Here is a 23,694-nt window from a genome sequence, read left to right on the forward strand (position 1 = left end):
TCATATATAACAATCTATATTTTTCCATTTCATACACAGGTACTTATGCAATATTCAGATATTTCATAGGCCTACACCTATATAATTTAGGTCATGATATTACATTTGCAACAATATTAGCAAAACGGTGAGTATGTAGAATGGAAGGTATAATGTGAACTTCATTTGATTTCTCATGGATTTTTGATAATCTGGAAAAAATGTCCTTGTGTTGTACTATATGTAACTGCCATTAGTGTCTTAAAATAATGGCAGTTTAATATGGTTCAACCTAACCATTTAGTCTTTTAAGCACATGTTAAGCATTTTCATTGTATGTAGGCAAAGGACAATCTTTGAGACAGTAGAAAATTGTTGATCATTATAATATCTAGAAGGAGCTCTGAAAATGACATAATATTGCATTAATTTGATGAAAGTAACAGAAACTGATTATGCAATATTAGTATATATGGATAATAATTTGTCAAGGTAAAATTAACAAAGTCTATGAATTGTATGACAGTAATATGCATTTTAGAAAACATTTAAAATATTTTAAATGCTATTTGAATTAGATATATTCTTTCAAAGAATAATAGTTAAAAGTGTAGTGTCCAACTTCCACTAGAATGATAGTCAGAAATGTGAGGAAAAGACTTGGAAATTACCTCCTAGCCTAAACAAAGGTGTTCTTTTTTTTTTTTTGAGACAGAGTTTCGCTCTTGTTATCCAGGCTGGAGTGCAATGGCGTGATCTCGGCTCACCGCAACCTCTGCCTCCTGGGTTCAAGCAATTATTCTGCCTCGGCCTCCCGAGTAGCTGGGACTACAGGTGTGCACCACCACGCCCAGCTAATTTTTGTATTTTTAGTAGAGACAGGGTTTCACCCTGTTGACCAGGATGGTCTCGATCTCTTGACCTTGTGATCCACCCGCCTCGGCCTCCCAAAGTGCTGGGATTATAGGCGTGAGCCACCGCGCCCGGCCAGAAAGGTGTTCTTAATACAGAATTTGAACTTATAATCCCCAGCAGGGCATCTAGTTACCTTAATAACCCTAGTATCACTTACTCAATGCTCATTCTTGAAATCAGGTCAAAAGTTGTAAATCCTGCTGCCATGAAGTTATTCTTGTATTGCCCCATCTTTATAGAATCTAGCCAATCACCAACCGTGACAAACAAAGGATACTCGGTAACTTCACCAGGGGACTCTGGCATTCTGTAAGACAACAAAACAAAAGACAAAACAGAACAAAACATGGAGAGCATTTAAAGGCCAAATAAAGCAGGAATCACGGAATTTTCTTTTTCCTTTTACAATATTCTTACATCTAATGTTTTTATTCTCCAGTTAAAAGTCTCTGATTTTCTATCTTATTCAAATAAGTCACTTTAAAAAAATTATTTATCAAATCAGGCACTTACCTGACGGAAAGCTTTTGTCTTTTTGTGCTTTTTGCTAGTACTGGGCCTTATACTGATCTTTTTTTTTCTTTTTAATTTTTATTTGATGGATCTTGAGAGAACTCAACATCTCGCCAGCTCCCTTCTTATTATTATCACTTTTTCTCTTGCATAAAATTGCGTTTTGAAACTTAAGGACTAGCTCATTCCCTGTCCCCACAAGAGAGTAACTAGCCACAGCATGGTCACTCTTCCCCTTTCTGACCTACTCCTGAATCCATGCCCTTTTCTATATTTGCTGAGATAATTCTCCTTCTTCTGGTGAATTCATTGATCAAACTTCCATTTATTTGTTCTCAAACATTCAATAATAATTTAACTTTTGTTAAAATGTAATTTTTGCTGCCATAGAGTTCAGTCGCATGAATAAGATTTACACACATACAAACATAGGGTAATGTCCCCAAAACACAGATACTAATAAGGCACAAAACAACCCAAAATCAATGCTAGGTTAGATTAACAAGAAAATGGATCTGAAAGGCAATGATAGAGCAATCTGTATTTTTGTCTCTGAAATCTGATGCAAAGGGCAGTATGAAGGTATTACTTTGGAAAGGCTAGGGTATACATGTGCTTATATATACATACATACATACATGTATTTATATGTAATATGTATGAAATAGTTATATATAATAGCTTAAGTTAGAGAGAATAAAAACAATAAATCTTAGAAATTATGGTAAAAGTAACTCAGAATTGTGCATGTAAGCCATTCTGACAATAAATTGTATTCGTTTCTTTCCATAATTACATAAAAATACACATTAATTTTGCATGTTTTAAAAAAACACTTGGTAGTAAAAGTGCTTTTATAGTAATGAATGTGTTACTAAACTCTAGGGAAATAAACACATCATTTAAAGAATTCTTAGATCTGTAATTTATATTAACCAGTAAAGCAGTAACAACCTTTAAGAAAAGTTTAATGTTTGAGTTAAATCAATATAGTCTAAGTAATGAAAAACTTCCTTTTTAGAAGTGAATCATTTAGTTACTTTTATTAGACTGTTGAAGTTAGTCCAACTTTCATTTACTTTGTTTTTTAAAGTTTTATAAAGTTAAAGAATGAAGGAGACAATTAGAACCATAGATTTTAATGTTCATATTTGGACTGTTTTATCAAAATGTTTTTACCATTCACATTTGAACTACTTCAGCTTTAACTAGCAATTGATAAGCACTGGGCACAGATGATTAAGTCATGTGGAGTAACAATTTCCCCACTGTGAAGCAGAAGGGCATATACATGCTATATAACCTGGTATGGTTCTACTAATAACATGGGAATTGGGTCCTAAGGTTAATACTTAAGGTAAAAACTGAAATTTCCTAACCATCAAAATTACCCTTAAAAATCCTTTAAATCACCCTAAAGTCACCAGCACCCCAGTCTTTTAGGAGCACAAGTTGTACATGGTATAATTCCTGAAGATTCTGAAGGGTGCCCTTTGAAATTCAGCACAAAGTCCCTAAGTAAAGGCCTAGAATTCATTTATTTGGTTTTCCTGTTATTACCACATTGATCACCTTTTTCTAAACTGAGGTCTAGCTGAAGGTGGCGATGCGATGAACAGAGATGACAGGGTGGGGTTGTACTCTTTACATATGATTGCAATTAACATAAATTAAATGCGTATACCTTGTGATTGATTACACAGTACTCCACATTGGGTCTGGTTATCGTCTTTTTTTTTTTGAGACGGAGTTTCGCTCTTGTTACCCAGGCTGGAGTGCAATGGCGCGATCTCGGCTCACCGCAACCTCCGCCTCCTGGGTTCAGGCAATTCTCCTGCCTCAGCCTCCTGAGTAGCTGGGATTACAGGCACGCGCCACCATGCCCAGCTAATTTTTTGTATTTTTAGTAGAGACGGGGTTTCCCCATGTTGACCTGGATGGTCTCGATCTCTTGACCTCGTGATCCACCCGCCTCGGCCTCCCAAAGTGCTGGGATTACAGGCGTGAGCCACCGCGCCCGGCCCAGTTCTGGTTATCCTTAACAGTGACTTCTGTCCTTTTAAACACTACTCAATTCTATTACATTTCCTATTTGGAGGCGGTTAAGCTGCACTCTTTTCTCCTGTACTACAGATTGCAATGCTGTTTGATTGTGGGCTGTTTCATTCTAATTAACATCAAAATGATTCATGAGTTTATCTAAAACAAAGATTGGTCATGTTCAAAGACTGGACATTTATCACAGCATCTACCAACAAATATTTGAATTGTTGCTGTATTTATTCAGTTTCCTAGAGGTGTTTATGTTAATGAATATCGTCAAATAAAAATTCATATGTAAAATACAAAATAATAAAGGTCTCCATGGCAGACCGAAGCAAATTTTTAAGTTGTAGCATTTTTCAGAGTCTTCACTGCTCTAATGTGCACTGTAAATATCTAAGAGAATTCAGAATAATTTCTACATTATTTTTCTAAATTATTTGACCAGGTTCATGGAATATACCATACTTCACTGACCAAGGATAAATATGAAAATGACCAGGATATCCTTGTTGCTTATTAACATAAATAAACCTGCACATGTTAGAAAACTGAATGTCCTATTTCAAAACAACATGACTCTTATACCTTTTAAATGCTTGTCAAAGTAGTTTGTTGAAACTGAACAAAATTAAAAGAATATATTAAAGTGACTTTTCCTTTATACTCCTATGCCATTCTCGACGCACTGACATAGTCAGATGACTTCTACTTTTCTCTCCTGAGATGACACTGGAATAACTCTTGAAATTTCACAATTTCGTATAATTGGTGAGTAGAAATGTAACTTGCTAATTTTATGTCCTTAGTACAGAAAAGTCATGGAAGGACACTCTGTATATTAAATGACTTAAATGGCCTATCTCCCTTGTTGAAAAGCATCTACTATTTGCTTCCAGAGTGTTTCAATACCATAATTCCCTTTCTCTCCACAGATCTTCAGTGACCTAGTTACTCTTTGGCCTTTATACGACTGCTTTGGCAGTTGATTTAGTAAGGTCAAGGTCCCCTCATTGTTCACAGCCACTGTGCAATAACTTTTCTTTCACCTTATCTTCTAAGGAAGTTGAAAAATGTTGCTATTTTCTGGCTTCGAGGGCTTCTGGTACCATTATCCTTACATGAATTCTCCAGAATATTGCCTAATAAACAATAAATGCCCTTTCTTATCAAACATGTGTGGTGATAAATTTATTCTGCTATGTGCTGAGCATGTAGAAATTTGTGCTATTTGGTGATTAGTGAATACTGCCCACCTGAGAAATATCTTTACAGCAAAACCCGCAGCTCACATTTTAAATACATCTTATAGAATAGAAGGTCAAGGATCAACTTTTTCTCAGAAAAATGAGAATGGGCTAGAATTAGGACATTTCATGTATAATTATGGTCAATTTAGATTATAGAAAGGGCAGGATATTATATATTATAGGTATTATAAGTAATGTTACAGTTTAAGGTGTAATAAATATACAATTCCAATACAATAAAATATGTTAAAAATGAATAGCTCTGATAGGAGTCCAGAAGTTTTTATTCTAATGAGCCCTTTGAGTTCACAATAATACTAACCTTTTAATTTAGAATTTTCTTAGCTAAGTCATCAATATATTATCGATGCTATCATTAAAAAGTGAGAAGTGTTTTATCCTCAAAAGTTTTCCATGTTTTATATTCATCATATAAATGTAAAATAGTAATAGACATACTCAAATGATTCAAGAAAAATTATATTTTGAGAAACACTATTGCAAGCTAAGATTCTGTTTTAGTATGACACTCTCATATGCTTAAAAGCTTTTCTTCTCTTACTGCTCTAATACAACTTCTTTCCTAGGTCATTCATGTATATATGATTTGCAGAAATGTACAGATAGGGTCCACTTTATTTTATATTGCCCTTGTTTCACATATTCATGAATGTATGCCTTGTTTCAACAGTCTTCATACTGAAATGGGTGCATAATATTCTATATGTGGATGCCTAATAACTTGCCAATTCTCTAAAGTTAAACTCTTAGATTGCTAACAACATGCTTTTAGTAGACATGAGTGTATAGTCTTAGAGCATGTTTCTTTTTGTGTCAGTTGAATAACTTCTTTGGGAAAAATTCGTAAGACAGAAGAATTTTTTTTAAAGAATAAGTGAAAACTCCCTGATGGCAGGAACACATCTTTCTTTATGTAGGCACTCACATAACATAGGAATTCATTAAACACAGAAATTCATTAAACACGTGATGACTCAGACTTGAATATTAAATTCTCTACAGAAAGATTTGGTCCATAACATGATGGCTGATTCATGATGAATATTTTCATTTAATTCCAATAAATAAAAAACCTAGAAGAGTAAGTACCTGTTGATATAGTGGTCACCTTATTAAATAATATGCTGTTTATTTAAATTCTTCCTTGTATTGTGAAAATGTTTATTCTGTCTTTATAGGTTTCGGGGTGTAGAAAGAGGCAGTGTTAGGTGGAGTTGGGTAGCCTAGGGTTAAGGTTTCACCTGCAATTATAAGCAGACCTGGAGCCACAACAGCACACTGACTTCATTCAGGATGGCTGCTTTTACACGAGTTCCTCGTTGGGTGGCTCACTTCAGACTACTTATTTAATCCAAGAAATAATTTTGTAATGCATACACTATCTACATACCCTTTGAAGAAAGAATTTACTTAATCACATATTTTTTTAAAAGTCTTCTCTACAATTAAGCCTAACATTCAATTTGAACACATTAAAGTAATGAAATAATTTTGATATTTAAAACATTTTTAAAGTGTAATTTTACTCAAAGGGCTATTAACATCTCCAATGCATAGAAATATACTATATATATGGATATTTTGTGCTTGTGGGCAATATAGATTTGTTTCAAACAGTCTAACTCCCTACAGTGTTAAGGACATTAATTATTTTTTGTTAGTCTTTTATTTTCAGTAAGTCTTCATTTTTTTATTGATATGATTATTTAAATGTAATAAGGCTGATAACTAGTGGAAAATATGAAGGAATGAAATTAAAATTTCCAAGTAAAATTTAAAGTGGTAGATATGTTTGAACATTAAGAGAAACAGATGCAGAGCAGAGATAATACTTATTAAAATCTCCCATAATTCCCAGTAGAGTACCCAGCGCATGGTTCCTACGGCCAGAGTAATAGACCCCTGAACTTCAAGAAAAACCTGCTTTTGTGAGGAAATAATCCAGGGTCAGAAAATAGGTTCCATGTTACATGCCAACTGCAATTCATTGGCAGGGGTTGTCAAAATGTGGTCATGAGAAGGATACTAAAGCAGCATCTGGGCTTAGCAGGAGAGTGTTGTGATAATTAGCAATGTCTGCCATAGTGAGAAAAAGTAACAAAACGTATTTGCCAGCACCAGAAAAATTCAATCTACAGAAACGCCTGAGGACATAATTCCGAACTATGTTATGTTACTGCCATATTTTCCTCATTTCTCTGTATTGTTGCCATTACTACTTTTCTTTTTCAAGTAATGTTCTTCAAGTGGCTGGTCATTTTAGGAGGGCATTTAGGGGATATATGGACTACGTATTTTCTATTTATTCTCATGACTGAGGTCATATTCTCTACATTTTAGTATTTGCCTACTGGGACATAACATAACAGGCTGCTATCCAGTAAAAATTGTTTTTGGGATTTTAGTAGACTTCATCTATGAAGTTTGACTAGCCCAGATAAAATCTGTCAGGAAATGTGAAAATGTACCCTCTTTTCTTATAATCAGATTTTGAAGCAGTGTTGTACTAACTAACATCTTGCCCTTCTGTGGGATTCTATGTTGTATACCAGAAAGAACAAGGACTTTGGAGTCAGTGGCCTTCAAATTCCTGGTCTATTCATTATTGCTGTGTACTTTTGGGAAGGTTAGCCTCTTTAAGTCTCCGTTTCCATGTCTGAGGGATGGGAATAATAACGGGGAGGATCAAGTGATGTAACCAATAAAAACGCCTAGCTCCACAACTGGCACATAGTAGGATCTCAACAAATGGCAGTCATAGTTATTGCTGATAATATATATTAAGAATTTGTTTCAGTATTAATATCAGTATTGACATTATATTATGATGATTTTGTGCCAGTAGTTTATGTGAATTTTCTACTTTTTTTTTGTTTGGTTTTTTTGAGACGGAGTCTCGCTCTTGTTACCCAGGCTGGAGTGCAATGGCGCAATCTCGGCTCACTGCAACCTCTGCCTCCTGGGTTCAGGCAATTCTCCTGCCTCAGCCTCCCGAGTAGCTGGGACTACAGGTGTGCGTCACCATGCCCAGCTAATTTTTGTATTTTTAGTAGAGATGGGGTTTCACCATGTTGACCAGGATGGTCTCGATCTCTTGACCTCGTGATCCACCCGCCTCGGCCTCCCAAAGTGCTGGGATTACAGGCGTGAGCCACCACGCCCGGCCCAGCCACCACGCCCAGCCCTATTTTTTTTTTTAAGAGATGGGATCTCACTCTGTTGCCCAGGCTGGAATGTAGTGGCATGATCACAGTGCCACTACACTATGAAGTCCTGTGCTCAATGATTCTCCCACCTTAGCCTCTCAAGTAGCTGGGAACACAGGCATGTGCCACCATGCCTGGCTAATTTTAGTTTTTAATTTTTTGTAGAGATGGGGGTCTTACTTTGTTGCTCAGGTTGGTGAACTTCTGGCTTCAAGTGATCTTGCCACCTTGGCCTCTCAAAGTGCCAGGATTACAGATGTGAGCCACTGAGGCTGGCTGCATTTAGATTTTTCTAATGGGCAAGTAGAATTTTCACATCTCCTTATCCATCTTTCATATTCTATCTTCCTTCCACAAAACTTTGCTTATTACTCAATTGCAACATTGGTTTTGGCCAGCTAGTTATTTCTCTGCGTTATGAAAAGCATCATTAAACGTGCTAGTAACAACAATCAAAATGAGTTGTCTATGGCTTGCTGTATAGATAAACAATTTAGCAAGTGCTGATTATGTATTGTCTAGGTGGCATTGAACAATATCGTCTCAAAATGAGTAGAAAATTTTCCATCAAAATGTTGGAAGTTATTGTACTCATAAGATAGCATTATTGGTGCATAATTCACTAAATGGAAAGACGTAGTACTATTCAGTCTTACAGCATTATTCACAGTTTTTTTAAAGAAGAGGATTCTAAATAATGGTATTGGTATGGGCTTTTCCCTACCTTCCTGATTCACATGTCACTGGAAGCCACGTGCTTTAAAGTTACAAGATAGACTCATGTGTACTACAGAAGCTGGTAGTTGCAGCTGCTAACAGCTAAGGTTTTATAAGATCCCTAATGATGGCCCAGTGGGTAGTAAGAATACAGAGTACATAAGGTGTCTTGACCTGGGCAAAACATTGTTTGTGAGGTAGCTGACTGTCATAGACTGGCGCTGTCCATCTGGACAACTGCTGCCCATCCCTGGATACCACATTTGAGTTGACAGTCAAGAAGCCCCTAATGTGTGAAATTCTTTGTTGGTGACACACTGGGGACCAGGAACAGGGATTAAAAAGAAAGCATTATTTTTCCCATTACATTAAAACTCTGTCCTGAGGGACACTGACCGGCTGACTACAGCCTGGTGCACTCAGTACCCTTCAGCGTGTGGAGTGATCAGGGGTGAAGGCTGAAGACGATGGAGAACTAATGTGTAGGACAATGTGGGTGAGGGCGGGGGTGGGGGTAGGGCTGAGTGAAGGGCCACCATGTAGTTATCAAGCCGCCTCGTGGTATTGAACTATAGGATCCCAGATCTAATCCCGGACTCTATGGGAATATACTTGGGGTTGGGAGCAAGGTTGGTCCTGAGGGTTAAGGGTTACTGGAGAGGGAGGAAAAGGTGTTTTAAAGTACGTGTCCAGGCACCGCTCTAGAAGCTGTTCTACACACAACCTTGGCCTCAAGCTGGCTCCTTTCTCCCAAGGGCTGTGCATGATATGATAGCTACAAATAATTATCTGAAAGGCAGTTATAAGATGTTACTGTAAAGTGATTGAACGTAGGGGTAGTTTGAAATTCACATTTGAAAGGATAACTGCCTATATTAATACAGTGGTTCTGCAAATGAACTTTTTACTGTTAGTTGGATTTAACGTTATAATACTGCCACATTCACTTATATGGTATATCCATATACTTTCTTGAGTGAGTAGGAGAGAAAGCAAGCATGTTGGGAACTGCACAGAGGTTTAAATATTCCCATGGGAGCGTGTCAGGCACAAGAATATCAGCAGAAAGGAAAAGGTAACTGCTGCACCAAATAATGAAAGCCTTCTCTGACTAACATTTTTTCAATTTAGGTAATCTGACTTTTGAGAGGAAAGACTACAGATACAGGTTTATGAAATTGCCAATATGTTAGGATAAAATATTAAATTAAATATTAAATTTCCACTATGTTAGTATAAAATTATTAAACTGTGGGTTTCATGGCTTTCCTCATCCCCTTTGTCACTTTAATTTCTTCCCCTCTTACTACTCTGTCAAGAGAAAGGATATCAGCTTCTCACGTAAGTCTTGAGAAAAAAAGCAATTAGAATGGAATAAAAACCATAGGGACCTAGCGGATGAGAGAGTAATATTAACATATAAGTGTGAGAGAAATCTGGAAGCTTGGGGATGCTGCAGAAAAGGAAAGTGCAGGGCCGGGCGCAGTGGCCCACGCCTGTAATCCCAGCACTTTGGGAGGCCGAGGCGGGTGGATCACGAGGTCAGGAGATCGAGACCATCCTGGTCAACATGGTGAAACCCCGTCTCTACTAAAAATACAAAAAATTAGCTGGGCATGGTGGCATGTGCCTGTAATCCCAGCTACTCGGGAGGCTGAGGCAGGAGAATTGCCTGAACCCAGGAGGCGGAGGTTGCAGTGAGCCGAGATTGCACCATTGCACTCCAGCCTGGGTAACAAGAGCAAAACTCCGTCTCAAAAAAAAAAAAAAAAAAAAAAAAAAGAAAAGGAGAGTGCAGGAGAGTTTAATAAGAGTTGCTGTGGATTATACACCTGGACTCCTTTTCAGGTTTGAGGGAAATATAGGAAAGAAGACGGAAATTCTACATGTGTCATGTATCCTTAATCCAGCATCCCTCGGGGGCAGACGACGGACTCTGCGATTTGGGAGATAGAGGAGCAGTGTCACAGTTTTATGAGCATGAAACAAACCAGGCGTTCTTTAGCTAATATTGCTATCATATAATCTACCATGTCTTTGTCCCTAAACAGTCTCCGTTCTCTGGAATCAGGAACAGGGTGGGTGGGTGGTATTGGAGGTTAGAGGGTGGAGCAGGGGAACCTGTCCAGGCTGCTGTGAAAATGAGAATGCTGGTAAAGGTTCAGGTGTGTGAACCTTAGAACACAGATTCTTTCTGTTTCGCGAACAAAAGTATATAATATTAACGGCAAAAGCAGTAGCACATACGTCTTTGTCACAAACAAGGATAGCAAATCAGTCACAAAAACTTCCATTTGGTTTCCCAGAGATCAGACTTTAGAATTGAATCAGGCTGTCAAGTTTATATAAAGCACCCAGCTTTCAGCCCGCGTGTGGCAGTGCTGTCACAGAGCTTGCCACTCACGGGCCTGTTCCGCTGCACTGCAGACCAGCCCACTAAATCTCAGACCTCTGGCCCTCAGATCCACCCTCTCATCTTGACCTCTGGATCCTTTTTATGTTGTGACATTTTCTCATCTTACATTCTTCATCAATGTTTTCCAAATAGGATGATCATTCGTAATCTTGAAAAAGCAGAGAAGAAACTGCTTTATCTGCTTTTCTTCAGAAAGAAGGTTCTTACTGCCTGCTTCTATACCTACAGCACAGTCAGACAACTTTGTCGATGGGCACTGGTTGTGGAGGGGCCCAGATTAAAGGATTTCAGTTTATGGATGCCAGTATCCTCCTCCATTAATGCAGACTCACTACCAGCTCTTTCTCCTCAATATTACAGCGTGACCAAGTCCCCTCAATAACACATATAAGAACAAAAACCAAGAAATATTTCCTCTAACTACTTTTCTTTCTCATCAGAGACAGGTTTCTTGAAAAAAAATTGGCACTATGTACCGCTCCTTTCTCTGACCTCATATTCACTCTTTATTGTAATCTGTCTTACACAACTTTATTGAAAATGCTGTACCAAAGGTTGTGCATGAACACTGGAACGTCTCATTGCTGAATCCAATGGAGACAGTTCATGTTTTATTTTACTGCAATTTTGTGAAGCTTTAGACATTACACTCCTTGAAACTCTCTCTTCTTTTGCCTTCTACGACACTGTTCTTGTCTCTTTTCCTGATTACCTGTCTGGCTTCTCTTTTCAGCTGCCTTTGGGTAATTTTTGTTCAGTTCATGTCTTAAATTAGAGGGTTTCATCCTTTTCCACTATTTATTTGCATTCTTTATCTTCTCTCTGGGCTATGTTAACTACATTTAAAGCTTCAGCTCCGATCCATATGCTGATGATCTTCAAATCCACATCTCTAACCCAGATCTTTTTACCTGAGGTTCAATCTATAAATATAACCGTCTAGATGTCCCACAGGCACCTGCGACTCAGCATGCTCAAAATGGTCTCATTTCTATTCCGAAGACTTATCCATCCCCCTCTTTCTGTGGAAATACCATCAGCCAGCTTGTTTAAGAAAGAAATTTGACAAACATCTTTGATTTTTTTTCTCCTCCTTCCTCCATATTCAATCAGTGACTAAGATATGTTGGTTTTCCTAATAATAAATGTTATTATCACTTATTATCAGGAAATAATAGTAACAAAATTCTCCTATCTCCAGACCCCCAAGCTCATTCCCATATCAGAAGTCAAGCCCTGATCTTTTCTAGATTTAGTTGCTGAAAATGTAAAACCGTCTCTGTTTCCAGTCTTGTTCCTTGTTTTGCACACACACAGTGTAAATCATCCCTAGAGCGATCTTCCAGAAATGCAAATGTAATCATGCTATTCCCTCGCTTGAAATCCTTCCATGGCTGTCCATTGCTTTCAGGATAAAATCCGAAGTGCCTTTCCTTCCTTTACTGCTTCCTGTGTTGGACTTCTTTAGGGAAGATGAGCCAGAGTAATAGTTTAATCTCTAGCTATTTCATGCTTGGCTTCACTTTACTGAGGCTGCCAATTAGTGATTTAGAGGTGAACTCTTAAGTGCTCTGCTGTGAACTGAGGTCTGTTTCAAATAGTCCTTGAAGAGCCTCGGCCTTATTGTCACTAAAAACCTGTACTGGCTTGAACCTGTGATCTGAAGTTGAATGTCTGAATAGCCCCCAGCCATCCCGAGTGAAGAAAGTGAGCTTTGGATATGCTTTGGTTATTTCTAAGTCCAATTTATTCTAAATAAAGAATTTTTTTTTTTTTTTTTGAGACGGAGTTTCACTCTTGTTACCCAGGCTGGAGTGCAATGGCGCGATCTTGGCTCACCGCAACCTCCGCCTCCCGGGTTCAGGCAATTCTCCTGCCTCAGCCTCCTGAGTAGCTGGGATTACAGGCATGCGCCACCATGCCCAGCTAATTTTTTGTATTTTTAGTAGAGACGGGGTTTCACCGTGTTGACCAGGATGGTCTCGATCTCTTGACCTCGTGATCCACCTGCCTTGGCCTCCCAAAGTGCTGGGATTACAGGCGTGAGCCACCGCGCCTGGCCCAGAAATATGTTTTTAACTTAATGATAATTAAATGTAATATTTTCTGACATAGATGATAGTCCTTTTCCCTCCTACTCTTCCTTTTATAATTGCTCTTCACAGGGAGGTGAGTAGATCTTCTCAAGCCTACTGACTTTTACAAAATGGTGTATGAGTGCCTCCATTTTCTTGTCTTGCTATCTGTTCTTTTCTGGTTTTAGGAATGGAGAATAGCTGTGATCATATCAGTAGGAAATATCTTTCCTCTGGGCTGATTCACAAATTGCCCCTGTCTGGCTTGCCATTTCAAATTGAGGAACAGAACATAGAGTAGGCAAGAAAATTAAAGGGGCTGCACACACACACACGTGCACACACACACAGTCAAACATATACACACACACTCTACTTCTAAAAGTAAGGAAGGATCAATCAATTTAAAAAGGCTATGTACATATCAAAGACCCAAACAGGAAAAGATATAAACAAAATAATTCAGAAAGATTAAAGAGAGAGAAAAGAGAAGGGGAATCTGTTATCTTGTTTAAAAGGATTCCATTTTTACTTTAATGTTAATAATTCTCTTTTTCAGCTGTAAATGAAATATGGTTTCTACAAAGTCAACAACTAGACAGTTATCAAGGCCATTTTTTTCCTTTCTACCTGTTATTCTTATCTATAGCCTGAAAGAAATTATAATCGTCAAGAGAAAAAAACTAAATAGTATGCCTCTTACACAAGGATGTCCTCCACCAGGGTGTGAAGGGCACTAGGATTTCGGATCAGTTTGTCAAGGAAGCTGACAATGTCAGTAAATTTTGGTCTGTGATTTCTCTCCTTCTGCCAGCAATGGAGCATCAGTTGGTGTAGAGATGCTGGACAGCCCATGGGAGCTGGAAGTCTGTACCCTTCTTCAATGGACAGAATGACCTAAATGCAAACATATACAGATTACTCTCTTATTTTTAGGCAATAATACATATGCTATGTCATAATTTCTTTTTATACAAGCAGTAGAAGCCAAAATAATGGTAAGCATGAGAACTACGTGTGAGTGCAAGGACCTAAAGAAGGATAAATACAAAAGCTGTGAACAAAAATTTCAAGCAGCTCTGAAGCATCTGCTCACTCCTATGAAAGGAAAATATATTTTAAACATGTGCTACCAATATACAGGAGGTTAAGTTCATTACAACCTTAAGAAACAATTTTTTGTGTGACTTAGCTGGAACATCTCAAAATCCAATTAGAACATCCAAAAGTCAGTCTTGTGATTGATGCATTTAGGGCAAATCACATACAACAAATGTCTTAAGTAAAAATTTTAAGAAAAATTCTGCTGAAGCACTGATTTCCTGAGTCACTTTTTATCCTTTTATAATAATGCCATGGTGTATTCCGTTTCTAAGCATCATCCCTTCTTTTGTCGTCTTTGATTTACTTCCTACTCTCTGACATTTAGCTTTCCTTTAGTCTGACACTGACCTGATTATGAAGTCACCCTCCTATAACTCCTAAGGTCATTTAATCCTTAAAATGCTATCACTGGCTAGCTTAAGGCTACAGAGAAATGGGAGCATTAGCTTGAGTATCCTCTGAGGCAGTGTGCTCAGGCAGAACTTCTGTGATGGCAGAAATGTTCACTCTACAACATGGTGGCACCCAATCACACGTGGTTAGTGAGCACTTGAAATACAGCTATGAGAATGAAGAAACCGAATTTTCAACTTGTTACTTTTTTTTTTTTTGAAACGGAGTTTCGCTCTTGTTACCCAGGCTGGAGTGCAATGGCGCGATCTCGGCTCACTGCAACCTCCGCCTCCTGGGTTCAGGCAATTCTCCTGCCTCAGCCTTCTGAGTAGCTGGGATCACAGACACGCACCACCATGCCCAGCTAATTTTTTGTATTTTTAGTAGAGACAGGGTTTCACCATGTTGACCAGGATGGTCTCGATCTCTTGACCTCGTGATCCACCCGCCTTGGCCTCCCAAAGTACTGGGATTACAGGCGTGAGCCACCGCACCCGGCAACTTCAGTTACTTTTAATTAATTTAAATGTATATAGCCACATGTGACTAATGACTACAGAACAGTGCAGCTCTTGGGAAGGGAATCTGCGTAAGAGACCAAAGTTAAGACTAACAAGATAAAAATAACTATTTTTCTTGATACTTAGGAAATCACAAAATAAGGCAGGAAATTCATCTGTTTAGTTATGATCCACCTGTGAAATTCCTAGCGATATGATAATACTGACCCTGAATTTATGTAGCCTAGGTTTTTATAAAATGTTCAAATGTCCTCATGTGAATATTTATTCTTATCTCTAAAATGTTTATTGTCCCCATTGTTGAGTTTGGAAAACTGAGGAACAGACTAATATTTAAAGACAGGCAAAATTTAACTTCCCCTTGCCCTGTCTCTCTCAAAAACACAGAAATATAAAAATGCGATTTGATTTCTTTTTAAATCCACACTATTGAACATGACTCTAACATATTCTTAATTTATGTTAGATGCTGTTTGTAAAAAAGGAACTATAATATGTCTTCAGGAACCTCTTAACTGCTAAGTTTTAGCATTTTTAGTAATAGGGAAGTTTTCATAATCTCATCATTGTCTTTTTGATCAGACCGCTTTAGCCTTTCAGGATGCTAGAATTTTTCTGTTCATTTTATATTTTGTTATTGAACAGGATTATTCTCATCTGTTTTCTGACTACTTTTACTACCAACTAGGTGTGGATTTTAAGACATTTTGTTACACGTTCTATTAAAGGAGGATGTGTGTAAGATACTTGCAATGCATCAAAACTATCTTAGATAGCTTAGAGAAATAACTGAGAAAAACAGGACAGAATTCCATTATAAAATAATGTTGAAATCCCACTCTAGGAGTGCTTGATAGTCAATTTTCCAGTTATCTAATTATAAATGCATGGAATAAAATAGATGACAAGTGAGGTTATATTCTTAGGAAAAAAAAGTAGCTGCCTTTATGGAGTATCCACCATGTGCTATGTGCTTTGCATATTTTTATTCATTTGCTGCTTAAAATAACTCAACATGGTAGATATTATTATCCTCATTTCTTAAATGAGACAATTTAGACTCAGAGGAGTAAGGAAAGTTGCCTAAATTCACATAGCTAGTAAGTGGCAGGGTTGTAATTTGAATGAATCTTTTTAGCTTACAACATTTTCCTCTGACCTCTCCCCAGAACTGCGTTTTAGTTCTGATGATATAAGATCTTCCTCTCCAATTTCTTATCACCCAATAACCCAATACAATTTTAGTAGTGATTATCATGCTATCTTTTGTCATGGTATCTGCTATTTAGACTTCAATGTTTTTACTTGGATTATAGGTTTAATATTCTCTGTAAATAAAAAATATTTATTTCATAGTTTGCAAAATATAATCTCAAACTGAATAGGAGTTTCTTTCTTTCTTTTTTTTTTTTAGAAGGCGTCTTCTCTGTCGCCAGGCTGGAGTGCAGTGGTGTGATCTCGGCTCACTGAAACCTCCATCTCCCGGGTTCAAGCAATTCTCCTGCCTCAGCTTCCATAGTAGCTGAGACTACAGGTGTGCACCACCATGCCCAGCTAATTTTTGTATTTTTAGCAGAGACGGGGTTTCACCAGGTTGATCAGGATGGTCTCGATCTCTTGACTTAGTGATCCTCCTCCCTCGTCCTCCCAAAGTGCTGGGATTACAGGGGTGAGCCACCGTGCCCGGCCATAGGGTCATCTCTTAATGCCTCTGAGTCTTGTGCATGTTTCTGTGATTGCATCCATGGCAGTGTACAGTAATTTTTTCATCCGCCTTTCCACTAAGGCTGTACATACCTACAAGCAGGAATTATACCTCTAAATTTTCTATGCTTATCATTTAGTATATTGCCTGACACATTAATAAATATGGTTGACCTTGCTATTACAAGAAATTTTTGGATTTGTCTTGATAGATGAGCAGATTCTTGGAAAACTTAGTGTCTCAACCTATTCAAAATAAATTCAAAGTATGAGCATGACAGTATTTGAAGTCCTCGCTGAAGGAAGTATTGATTTAAAAAACTGCTGCATCAAGCAGCCTTGTCCAAAAATGATTTCATAATCTCATTCTGGTTTTCCTGGATAAGAAGCCAGATGAGACTGGAAGCTTGCTCTTCTCTGAGGTAGGTACTTGACCAAAACCCAGCTTCCTGTAAGACCTGTGGCTTCTGCCTCCTGTCCAGAGGGTTACTATTTTCCACTGGTCCCAGAGCCTTAGCTTCAGATGAGTCCTGTGGACAGTTGGCATCCAAATCTAGATCGCTTATGCCTCTTGACAGAGTTGCTCTCATGCATGCCCTGTGAGAGTGACAAGAGGGTGGGTTCCCTTGCCTGGAAACTTTACCCACAATGTGTCCAGTAGAGAATGTGGTCCCGGCTTCTCCATGGGGACGCTGAGAGGGTCAGAAGACTCATGACTTTTCTTCTTGCTGATCTGTGGCTTTTCAATTTCCTCAATTCTTTAACTTGTGACCTTGTGAATTCTGTCTTGAGCTCTGGCTCATGACAGGTGCCAAACACAAAGGGACCCATGTTATAGGAAAACTGTAACAATGACAACAATAGTGACAGTGATAAAAACTTGATAGCAACTATTGGGAGCTCTTAAGTATTTTCAAGGGCAGTTCTAAACGATGTTTATGTGTTAATTCTTTTAATCCTCACAATAACTTTATGAGGTTGGTATAATTGTTATCTCCATTTTACAGACAAATAATTGTAAAGAGAGATTTAACTTGCCTAAGATCACACATTTGAAAATTCTGCCTTCAAAGATAGAGAAGAAATTTATATTTTTTAAGCAATTCACAAAATTTCTTAAAAGATATCTTTCTAACAGATTTTTAAATTTATTCATCCAAACAGATAGATATTAAACACTTAATTATACTACAGATCATTCTGTGTTCAAGGGATAACATAATGAGTCAGGTATATCTCATCTTTAAGTAATAAATTATCTATTGAGAGTGACCAGGAACTATGAATATGAGAAGTGCCACATAGAACAGACTGTTATGGGGGCATGTGGGAGATGTACCCAACCCAGCTTCAGGAAGCCTTCTCCCAGGAGGTGACTGAACCTTAAAGGGTATGTGAAAGGGTCAAGTGGATGGGTTCAGGAAAGGAGATGTGATTAGAATGCAAGTAGATTTATGTGGCCAGAATACAGTCTTCGAAGAGAGGAATGGTGAGATTTGAGGTTGGGAGGTTAAGTAAAATTATGTTAGACTTTATGCAAAGGAGAAAAGGATTTTAGCAAGTACATTATATTAGATTTCCCATTTAGAAAAGCTCACTGTGCCTGCAGTGTAGAGAGTGCACTGGGGAGTCAAGGGATCCAGGAAAGAGCTTTGCAGTGATCCAGGTCTTAGCAGAGGCAATGGCTGTGGTATTCAAGAGGCGAACTGATTTGACAAGACTGGGCTGAGATTAGATGTGTCAAGTAGAGGGAAGACAGGAGACAAACATCTTCTAGGATTTTGTCTTCATCAGCTGATAATAAGAGAGGACAGAGGAGAAGAAGCAATTCTGGGGCTGGGGTGATGATGAGTCCAGTTTCCTATGAGCTTTCTGGTTTCAGATTCAACATGTATAACTTTGAGAGTTTATTATGTGTCAAGTTCTGAGCTAGGTGTTTTAACACAGTTTACCCAATTTAGGTCTCAAAATACTTTATTATTTGAGTATGATTATACACATCTTATAGGTAAGAAAACCAAAGCTCAAACTGATTAAAAGATTGGGCCAAGATCACATAGCAAGTAATTTCATGAATAATAGATTAATATTATCATGGTAGCCTCGAGATCACAGTAGTGGTAGAGAAAATCTGTCCTGAGTCTTGTACCCCATCTCTGACTCATTCTCCCAGAATTACATCGTGAGGTCTCTTTGTGTGACTTATATACTCTGTGCTTTCACTATCACCTATCTGCTTATGACCTCCATGTCTGCAGCTCTAGCTCAGCTTTCTCTCCAGATTTCCATATTTATCACCTATAGGATATATCACTTCATAAAGGTGTCTTGGATTTATTTTGTGCAAAACTAAACCCACTCCTGCTTTGGGATTTTTGTCCTTTGGGAAGGGTACCACCATTCTTCCAGTGATTCAAGTCAGTGGTCAGGGAGTCATCCGGGCCTCTGACTTTCCTGTTGCTCAAAATTAACTCATCATGCTGATTCTACCACCTTCATACACTTTAAATCTGTTCCATTTTTCATTCTCTCTTCAAATGCTTTGGTTCTCATTTTGATCACTGCAAAGGCCTCCCCATTGGTCTGCTTGCTTCTCCTTTTCCTCCACCAATCATCCCCCGCAATGCAATGAAAGCAATCCTGCTGAAGGGGAACTGTGATCATGTTCCTCCTACATCTGAAATTCTGCAGTGGCTCACCATGTGCCTGGCTGTCAGTCCTCACCTTTGCTGTGTCGCATTTTAACCTTGGCTCCAGCCAATACAAAACATTTGTAGTCTCAGCTTGGGTTAACTGAGCTCCTCCAGAGCAGTGACTGTTTCTTTGTTCCCAGAATCTAGCACAATGCTGTGTCAAGTCAAGGAATGGAGTGCCAATTGTCAGATATGTGAATTATGAAAGCTGAATTTTCAGAGAAGCTTGAGAAATCCTTTATTAACCATTATCTTCGTGAACATTTCCTTTGTGGAGAGTTTTGCTTTAGAGGTATATTCTGATTCCCTAATTAAGGACTGACACAGAGCAGCATATGGGGTGCTTTGTCTAAAAGATTAATTGAGGTTTGTTGCTTTAGGATTCGAAGGGGTGATAATTAACTAGAGAGAATTTTGTAACAGTTTGGTTTTATGATATTCGTAGGCTGTCATCCTTTGGGACAAGAGTTATACAAGGTTATACCCTTATTTTAAAATGTAAGAAGAAAATTAAAATAAAGTGAAAAAATATGAAAATGACTGCAATGATAATTTTTATGCAAAGTTAGAAGGAATTAGATTCTGTCATAAATTATTATCTAAACCCTGGCTGCTTATTCTAAATAGATCATGCTGGTTTCTTGGTCACTGATACCACAATTTTTAACAACCTAGAATCAACAGAAGGCTCAGTGTGGGCTCGTGGTAAGGCTGTTCTGCTCTGGCTGAATCTGATGTGTTTTTCAATTTTCTTGATGGTTTCTGAATCAAAGAAGGCAATGCACATCTTACATTAAGGAAAACAAGGATTAGACAGTCAATAAGAAGATATTGAGATATCTCTGAACAATACTGTTGAGCAAGGACTGCTTAGACTCTGCTTAGACTCCATATAACATATCACATTTTTATGTTATAAGGCTGCTAAGTATCTTCAAAAGAGAAGCACATTGAATTTAGCTATTTATACAGTCTTTTAAAAGAAACTGTCTCAAAATTTAAAAAGGGCTGAAATGTACACTAGAAACTGGAATGTGAAATGATTTTATTTTTACCTTCCTTCTAAATATTCTTCACATCTTTGTGGAAAACCTATAATTTCAGGTAGAAGGGGAGTGCAAAGCAGAGAGTCACAGTCTATACTTAGTCTTTGAGAAAATGATTACTTATACAGATTAGGATATTTATGTTCATAATACAGGAACACAATGTATTTTCCTGGTGTGCAATATAAAGATTGTGTCTACATAGGCAAAAAAAAAAAAAAAAAAAAAAAAGAAAAAGAAACAAGAGAGAGAGACAAAGAGAGAAAGAAGGAAAAGAAAGGCAGAAGGAAAATTGTTGTAAGTAAATAACACTTAAACTTTTAAACTCACTTTCTGTTATGGCTTGGCTGTGTCCCCACCCAAATCTCATCTTGAACTGTAGCTTCAATAATCCCCACATGTCATGGGAGGGACTCAATGGGAGGTAAGTGAATCATGGGGGCGTGTTTTTCCTGTGATGTTCTCATGATAGTGAACAAGTCTCATGAAATCTGATGGTTTTATAAAGGGCAGTTCCCTAGCACATGTTCTCTTGCCTACCACCACGTAACACATGCCTTTACTCCTCATTGGTCTTCTACCATGATTGTGAGGCCTCTCTAGCCATGAGGAACTGTGAGTCCATTAAGCCTCTTTCCTTTATAAATTACCCAGTCTCTGGTTATTTCTTCATAGCAGTGTGAAAATGGACTAATATACTTTCTCATTCAATAGTTTTCAATATTCATAATGTATAACTCAGTTAAAACCAATCAAAACCAAATGAAATTCAATATACTAATAAAAAGAATCCTAGAAAAAAGGGTTTACAGTGATGAAATATTTAGATACAGGAAACAATTTTTTCAGAGGCTAATTTGTTATTTAGCCTAAGATTTTCTTTTTAAGATATTCTTCTCAGCTTTAAGATTAAAAAAAAAAAAAAAAAAAAAAGGTTTCTTAAAACTCTATCCTTGGCCGGGCATGGTGGCTCACACCTGTAATCCCAGCACTTTGGGAGGCCGAGGCGGGTGGATCACGAGGTCAAGAGATCGAGACCATCCCGGTCAACATGGTGAAACCCCGTCTCTACTGAAAATACAAAAAAAAAATTAGCTGGGCATGGTGGCGCATGCCTGTAATCCCAGCTACTTAGGAGGCTGAGGCAGGAGAATTGCCTGAACCCAGGAGGCGGAGGTTGCAGTGAGCCGAGATCGCGCCATTGCACTCCAGCCTGGGTAACAAGAGCGAAACTCCGTCTCCAAAAAAAAAAAAAAAAAAAAAAACGCTATGCTTAACACAATTCTCCAGTCCTTCTTTTTGGAAGTCACAATAGCATGTCAAGGACCTATATAAAATGAAAAGTATTTGTCCTTTAGGGGGCCTCCTTTCTTGGGATTAGTTAAATGAGTTGACGAAATGAGGAACAACGTGTAGGACTCTCATAGGTTAAAAAGTTGTTGATGACGTATTTATCACTTGAAAAATCTTTGTCCCTGACAGTTCAAAGTCTAATTCAGTTTGTAAGTCATGGAAAAAACATTAGTGAAGGAGTTGCTTGAAACTACACTGAAGTCCTAAGCTGTCGCTAACCAAGCTCTGCCTTTGGGCAAGTCGCTATCTCTTCATTGATAAAGAAAAGAGGACTGCACTCTGCAAAAGTACCTTTCACCTCAAAAAGCTAGGTTTCTAGTCATTGAAACCAAAGATTTAGTCTATAGGAACTTTGGTAACATCTCTAGATTTGGAGTTTCTGTAAATTTAATTCAAGATTTGGCCTCCATTCTAAGGAATATTTCTCACAGAGTTCCAAATGCTTAGATGTACCTCTATATTGAGAAAAAAATACAGACAGAACCAGAGTATATCCTTGTAAAGTAAAGATAGGAAGATTTAGGGCACCATGGTATTTCTTACTATGCCAGTTCCATGGACAACAAATTACATTTTTGAAAATGCAATGACACATTCCAAATCTACTTTTCTGAGCCTATTTTTTTTTTTTTTTTTTTTTTTTTTTATTAAGATGCCATTGTTCTTAAGACTCAGGGCCATTTCCCAAGCACTCTCTGGGAAAAAATGAGATTTCTTCACTGGTGTGTCATTTTGACTTTAGAAAGATAGTAGATAACTCTAAATAATATATTTCCTGGGTCCACTAAAAATATCTAAAAGCTATGGAAAAATAGTTTATGACTACAAAGAAAAAGGAAATTTGAAATTGCCCTCTTTGTAAAGGCTCCAAAGAGCATGACAATGAATAAAAATCATAAGGTCTATAGCTAGTAAGTATATTTCTTTCAGATAGAAATGAAAGGTATAATTAATTTTTAATGAAAATATAGCAAGCATATATACATTTTCTAGTTTTGTGGTCATTCATTGAAAAAAAATTTCCCTTGAAAGTGGTATTGTGGTAGTATCATATTGATTACTGTTTTCCTCTCCTTGAAACTTAATTATTTGAATTATTTATGACGGTGATTGATTACATCTCATAATATCCCCTTTTATTCTTGTCTCTATAGCAGATGTACATCATACTTATGTAATTAGTATGTATTTAATTAAAATACTGTGATAGCCTATTTATCAATAGTAGGAATTACTGAAAAGTTGGGAAAAGAAAGGCCTTTTTAAAAATTCCTTTGGTAGAATACATATTCAAATAAGTGCAAAAATTCCTATGTAATATGGAAGGTTGAAATAATAGAAATGGGCTTTTAGCAATTTACTATAGTATCTTACACAGATCGTTACACAAGGACCATTATATAATAAAGTAGAGTTTGGAAAATCTAATCAGAGACAAAAATTGGAAATGACTGGATTCTCTGAGTCATAAAATCATGCTGCATTTCTAGGTAAGTGGATTCTACACATCCACCATTCTTGGCTGAAGTACTGACCCATAATTGAGAAAGGTTATAGAATTATAAGGACAAACAGGAAGTACAATAAAAGGTTATTTTCTTCCTTCTTAAATCTGGAAAAAACGAATCAACTCAGCTAAGATCAAAATGTTGTTTGTGACCACATCACTGATAAAGATAAAATTCTAATGATAAACTCCATTTTTTCCCCCTCAGGTAAGTTTCAGAAAGCAATCTAAAGCAAAA

At 37.5% G+C, this 23,694-nt stretch overlaps 1 protein-coding gene across 3 annotated transcripts in view; it reads right to left on the reverse strand.

Annotated features, from left to right (window-relative positions):
• The window catches only part of EPHA6 (EPH receptor A6), a 991,737-nt gene that overhangs the window by 6,240 nt on the left and 961,803 nt on the right, over positions 1–23,694 (reverse strand). For all 3 annotated transcript variants that reach the window (XM_012474152.2, XM_012474154.2, XM_012474153.2), the window contains 2 exons: positions 13,839–14,032; positions 1,052–1,201 (listed from right to left, as the gene is read on the reverse strand). In XM_012474152.2, the coding sequence (XP_012329575.2) occupies positions 1,052–1,201; positions 13,839–14,032 (344 nt within the window). The remainder of the gene's footprint in view (positions 1–1,051; positions 1,202–13,838; positions 14,033–23,694) is intronic.

The sequence above is a fragment of the Aotus nancymaae genome, unplaced genomic scaffold, assembly GCF_030222135.1.
Source record: "Aotus nancymaae isolate 86718 unplaced genomic scaffold, 86718_ANA_hifiasm-v0.15.2.pri h1tg000022l_1, whole genome shotgun sequence".
NCBI lineage: Eukaryota > Metazoa > Chordata > Mammalia > Primates > Aotidae > Aotus > Aotus nancymaae.